General features: G+C 64.3%; 1 protein-coding gene across 1 annotated transcript; it reads right to left on the reverse strand.

The window, feature by feature from the left end:
* Window positions 1-37: 37 nt before the first annotated feature.
* On the reverse strand, window positions 38-5483 carry LOC117645028. The gene is made up of 4 exons (XM_034384908.1): window positions 5053-5483; window positions 1335-1690; window positions 773-1249; window positions 38-587 (listed from the first exon to the last, which is right to left on the reverse strand). The coding sequence occupies exons 2-4, from the start codon at window positions 1659-1661 to the stop codon at window positions 348-350; spliced, it is 1044 nt and encodes a 347-aa protein (XP_034240799.1). The 5' UTR covers window positions 1662-1690; window positions 5053-5483; the 3' UTR covers window positions 38-347.
* Window positions 5484-6008: the final 525 nt, after the last annotated feature.

A 6008-nucleotide genomic window follows, 5' to 3' on the forward strand; every position in this document is an offset into this window, starting at 1 on the left:
CACACATTCAGTCTTCCGAATTCAGTTCGAACTTCCATGCCAGAATCTTTAAAGTCATGTATTTCATGTGAAAAAAAAACACAATTTTAAAAACAGCCAACATTAAAGTCATCACTGTTTACAATGGCCCCTTTCTCATTGGATAAAATTACCCGCCGTGAGAGAGAACGAGTTTCCTTCCACAACGTCCATAAATAAGAGAAATAAATTACACCAACCTGACCTCCAACTCCAAGGGTGGATTTGCAGAGGGGGGCCTAGAAATCCCCCTGGGATGTAGGCAAAAGGCAACGCTTTGCCCCTCCCTCTGCTCGATTCTGGATCCGCCCTCGGCCTGGCCCTCGGGCTCACCGTCCGTACGACACCGAGTAGCCCATGCCGGCCAGGACGGCGTCGCGCAGCGCGGGCTGCAGCCTGCGCTCCATGTAGCGGGCCAGCAGCGTCCGGATGCCCCGCAGGAACACGTCCTCCATCTCGCCGCTCAGGTCGGCGCGGCCCACCTCGCCGTCCCCGTCGTCCTGGATGCGACTCTGAGCGCGCGCCGCTCGGTCGCGGTGTGGCTGGAGGGCTCTCCCGGTCGAGTTGTCCTGAAGGAGGAGAGGAGAAGAGTCAGTTCAGAACGGCAGTGAAACGTTAACGTTACTACGAATGTCTGACCCGGGTCGACATGAGCCTCGCGCACTGTAAAAATAAAGTGCCCCTCCGTAAGGCCGATTCCGGAATTCCGGATCCGCTCTTGCTGACAGTGCACTGACGCGCCAGCGCCGGTTACCTGGTAGAGATGCTGGCTGGGCTCCTCGGGCAGGTCGAGCACGTCGTCGGACCGGTGCTCGATGTGCGGCGGCAGGCCGGGCTGGCCGGGGCCGGCGACGCCGGGGCTCGGACACCCGTGCGCGTACACCGACACGAAGTCCGGGTCCACGAAGCGGGCGTCGGTGCGCACCTCGAGCGGCGCGGGGGCGGCCATGGCCAGCCCCTGGCGGCGGCCCATGGCGACGACGGGCAGCGGCAGGGCGGGGTGGCGGCCGGGCGCGGCGGACAGTGCAGGCACCGCCGGCAGGGCCGGCACCGCGGTGAAGCCCAGGCCGGCGCGTCGGAGGCGCAGCGTCATCGTGCACGCCCCCGCCGGCACCAGCCGCACCGCGTCCTCGTACAGCTTGACGTGCCCCGTGACCGTCAGGTCGCGGAACAGCAGGCGCGTGTCCAGGCTGTGGTTGTGCGCGTCGAACTGGCACCGCTCCACGCGCACCTGCAGCACGAACACAGTCATCCAAGTAAACCGATTCCGAGTCGCTCTCGTCGACCCTGCGCAGCATCGCCAACGCACTACTTACCCATCCCGTCTGGCCGGGCACCCGCACGCGCATCCCCGTCACGTACATGTCGTAGGGCGCGGAGCGCAGCGGCTGGTGCAGCGCGTAGCCCGCCAGGTCGATGGTGGCCTGGCTGCCGGCCTGGTTGGCGTGCCCCGAGCGCGAGCTGGCCGACCGCCGCATCGAGTCCAGCTCGCGCTGCACGCGGCGCGCGCACCGCGCCCCGCCGACGTCGCCGGCGCCGAGCGCGTCGCCGAGCTGGTCGCCCAGCAGCAGGCCGCCGTCCGTCAGGATGCCGACGACGCCGCGCGCCGCCAGCACCAGCAGCAGCACCGTCACGGGGGGCATGTCCGCCTGGAGGATGCTGGAACCTGAACCTGCAACAGCGCAATAGCGAATCGTCAGCGGACTGATTCCGAGGGTCGTTTTCGTCGCTCTGTCTCTCTCGCGCTCACAGGGCACCCCGTTTGGGTGCGAGAAAGGCAGAGCGACGAAAGCAACCCTCGAATCAGTCGGCAGAGACACTGCAGAGGACAATGCGCCCGCGCCCGAAATGGCATACGACCGACCATGTGTGGTCTAGCCTCCAATGGTAATAGTGATGGGTAGGCAGTCCCGTCGAACTGGCAAGTGTTGCGGGACAGCCTAGCCGCGACTTCGCAGGCGGCGGCGCGGCGGCGCAGCGATTCCGAAAGATCGCTTTGTCGCTCCGTCTCTGTCGCACTCAGGGGGCGTTCCGTACGGGTGCGAGAGAGACAGACCCATCGGAGTGCGCGCACTCTGGCCGCCACTGCGTTCAAGCGGTTCAAGCCCGCCGACACACAGTGAGCCAGAAGGCCGGTGGAGGCGGTCAAAATCCCGGACGCATTTTGAGCTCGAGCCGCTGTGCCGTACTACCATGGCCCACTGTGAGGAACCGGTGGGAACCAGTGCCCAAATGACCGAGTGCGACAGTGGCCCCCGCCGGTCCTGGCATTCCTGCGTCCCGCCGACCGGGACGCAGGCGATGCAGGCGGCGACGCAGGAGTCCGGACCAGGTCGGCGACCACACGCCACAGTCATGCCGTGACGGGAAGCCCGCCACTGACAATGAGCGCCACCACTGCAACGGCGCGGCTTTCGTCGCTCCGTCTCTCTCGCACCCAGGCGGGGCGGGCGGGACGTCGCGCGAGTGCGAGAGAGACAGAGCGCTGGCTGTGCTTTATGCAGTGAAAGTGGCCCTTGCCCTCCGCGCTTGACTGCTTGACCGGCCGCGTGCTCCGTGCTCCGCGTGCATGCGGGGTGCAGAGCAGAGCCTCCGTCCCGTCCCGTCGCCGCCCCCTCGTCCGGGATGTGCCCGTGGACCCGCGACGCCCTCGGCTGTGACGACGACAGTGGCCCTTGCAGTGGCCGGCACGGGCAGCAAGGCGTCGCGGAGCTCGGCCGCCGCGCAGTGGGCCAGAAGACCGGCGCCGTCGGCCAAAAACTCCAGACGCGTTTTGAGCTCCAGAGTCGTTGAATAGGACTCGAACCGAACGTGTGACTCCACCAATGGACTCCTCGTTCGGGGAGCATTCCATCGGTGGGGGTCACACATTTGGTTCGAGTCCCATTCAGCGACTCTGGAGCTCAAAACGCGTCCGGGATTTTGACCGCCTCCACCGATCTTCTGGCCCACTGTGCGCCGCGCAGCACCCCGTCGGCCTCCACGCCAAACGGCGGCATCGCGATGCTCCACATCGAGTTGGAGGCGGCGCCTTTCTTCCCCCACTCGGCCTTCCACAGCATCAGCAGACTTGGCGCAGGGTCGTTTTCGTCGCGCCGTCCCTCTCACTCTCCGGGAGCGTCCCGTGTAGGTGCGAGGGAGACAGAGCGACGGAATGGACTCTCGGAATCAGTCCGCACCGCAGCGACAAGGATAAGGGATAATCGCCCGGCCTTGATCTGCGGCCCTTGATCGCGGAACAACGTTCACCTGGCTGGACATGGAGTAGTGCCTCTTCTTCGTGACTGATATTGTCGCGCTCCGAACTGGGGCGTGGCAGTGCAGGTGCGACACCTGCCCGGGGGGGGGGGGGGGCTTTCCCCTTCGGGAGAGGACCGTGACGACGCCACGGTGCGCCACGGTGCGCCGCGGCCACGGCGCGGAGGAGGCACGGCCAGGCACGGCGACATGCCGCCTGCAGACTGATCCGAGAGTCGTTTTCGCCGCTCTGTCTCTCTCGCGCTCATAGGGCGTTCCGTACAGGTGCGAGAGAGAGAGACAGAGCGACGAAAACGACTCTCGGAATCAGTCTGCTGGCCGCCATCTCGGGGGATAAAAGCTAAAAAGGGAGCTTTCTCTGCGACGGCCACACCGAGGGCCGAGGGACAGACAGCGGCAGGGGAAGGATCGTTTCGCCTCTCTGTCGCACGCGCAGGGCGTCCCGCCTGGTCCCGCCGGGGTGTGCGAGAGAGACGGAGCGACGGCTCTTTGGAACCAGCCGGTCCGGGGGACGGCGGCGGCACGGTGGCACATGCCGTTGTTTAAGCAAAAACGAGACAAAAGGCGACGGAAAGAAACGGGGGCAATTTTGGCGAAAAGGCGCGGTGGACGCGGAGCGTCGGGACGGTCGGGACGCCGGCGTGGAGGAAAGAGAAAGGGTGACGGGAAAGGCCTTTGCGGCGCGAGGCGCGAAGCAAAGCGATCCAAATCGATGGACCGCTGTAAAGCCGAGAGTCGTTTTCGTCGCTCTGTCTCTCTCGCACTGATGCGGCACGCCCCATGAGTGCGAGAGAGACAGAGCGACGAAGCATCCTTGAGAATCGCTCGGTTGCTCTCTGCTGCACTGGCAACCCGACTGGCCTGCTGATTGTGTCCCGCTGTATTTCCACGTCGTCCAACCCGTGTTGCAGTAACAAGGGGCGGTTATGGTGCCCGCCCCAAGCCCGCCCCGCCCCGCCCCGCCCCGCCCGCTCCGCCCGCCCCGCCCGCCCCGCCCCGCACGCCTCGTTGGGCCACAGCGTGTGATCACCGAGGCAGAGTCTTCGCGGCGAGTGGCGTAATGCCGCATATATTGTGGCGTTTGTTCCGAGGTTCCGAGTTGCGAGCAAAGCGGAGCAGAGGCCCTGCCCCGTCCTACGCACCGCGCCGCGCCGTGCCGGCCGTGCCGCGCTTTCCCTGGGACTTCCCTGTGCTGTTCCCAGAGGCCGAAACATCGCACCCCGGCATCGCCTAGCCGCGGTCTTTCGTCAGTGTGTTCCCAGCGCGTGCTGTTAACTACACTGGGCTTTTCCGAACAGCGTCGCGTCGCTCTGTCTCTCTCGCACCTATGTGGCTCGCCGGCTCGCCCGACGAGTGCAAGAGAGACAGGGCAACGACCGCAGCGTTGTGCGGAGTAGCTCGTCCTTTTGGAACGGGTTGACGTGGGACGCGTATCGACCGGAGTTGCCGCCCGGGACGACTTTAAATAAATCTGCTTGCATGTGCGGTTTTTCAGGAAGCCCCCTTCCCTTCCTATTCTCCACCCCTTCGCAACACGCGAAGCCCGAGACTCCGCCTTCAAACGCGATCGGAATTTTTTTTTCCGGAATCCAGGCAAGTCAGTCCACCCCCATGTCATTTCCTAGTTCGTGTTTCGTTTATTTCTAGGATCTCTAGTGAAACAGTAACTACATCATTAATCACGCAAATGCGAAGACGTCCTCGAGGTGAGGGTCGATCGCCGTCCGCCAATCACAGTCTCCAGTTCAAACTGTTGGCCAATCAAATTGACATTACCTGGCTGGTCTCGGCGTCCGCAGCCAATCCGGAGCTATCCACTACACTGTTTCTTCTTCACGGTTCCTTCGTCTTCCCCAGCACTCTGGCACACTGCCGGCACTCGGCACGCTGTACGCACTGTTCGCACTGTTCACAATGGGTCGCTCCACTGTTCACCGTTCCCTTCGCAGGCTTTTGGCCGTCTCTCTCGCCGGCGCGTGCCTCTGGCAGCCTCGGGCCCGGGGGACTCCGGGCGCTGTAGAAGCCGCCCGCCTGGACTTCCCCCTCTCCTCCCTCCGGCCCCCTCTCCACGGGTCTTCCCTGGACCCGCGCCTGTTTTGGCGGCACCCACACTGTGGATTTTCAAACTCGTCAGACCCGAGCCGCGCATTCCAGGTGGTTTCTGGGTCGGATTTGTGCCGTTTTCACTGACGATAGCGTCGTTCTCGAGTTCTGCGGCGTCTGCAGCGGCGCCGACTTCGAACTCGGCCCCGCCCCGCCCCGCCAGAATGGATGGAAAATTGCGCGGCTGCCGCAACGCACGCCGCTGACGCTCGCCTTGCCTCCCCCGCGCAGGAAGGTTCAATCGGGCTGCTGTCATCGGCTGCCGGCGACCCCCGTCGGTCGCAGCCCATCGCGGGACTCGCCCTTTTGGTCGCCGAGGACCCCAAAGAGCGCAGGGACTTGCAGGGACGGCTGTGGCCGGCCGCCGCGGTTCGCCGCTCAGCTGTTTCGAGGCGTCTGCTGGCCACTTCCGCCGTGTCGTGTGAGGGAGCGCCACAGTCGCGTCGGAAACGAGACGGGAGTCGCTCTGTCCTTTTTCTAGCGACGCGGCCGCTGGAAACTCTTCAAGACGGGTCTGCCACGTCTTGGAGGCGCCTAAACTCACTTAATTTTCTTTTTTCAGCGAGGTATACGTTTCCGTTGGAATTTTGAGGCGAAGCACACCCCGCGCCGTCAGCCAATCAGAGCTC

This window comes from Thrips palmi, unplaced genomic scaffold (assembly GCF_012932325.1).
Source record: "Thrips palmi isolate BJ-2018 unplaced genomic scaffold, TpBJ-2018v1 HiC_scaffold_18, whole genome shotgun sequence".
NCBI classification, from domain to species: domain Eukaryota; kingdom Metazoa; phylum Arthropoda; class Insecta; order Thysanoptera; family Thripidae; genus Thrips; species Thrips palmi.

Excerpts from the sequence above, each read along its gene's own strand:
- LOC117645028 (XM_034384908.1), bottom strand. The coding sequence starts at position 1,661 with ATGCCCCCCGTGACGGTGCTGCTGCTGGTGCTGGCGGCGCGCGGCGTC. Across the intron at positions 1,250-1,334 it reads TGCCCGGCCAGACGGGATGG|GTGCGCGTGGAGCGGTGCCA; the intron begins GTAAGTAGTGCG and ends TTCGTGCTGCAG. Across the intron at positions 588-772 it reads CCAGCCAGCATCTCTACCAG|GACAACTCGACCGGGAGAGC; the intron begins GTAACCGGCGCT and ends CTCCTCCTTCAG.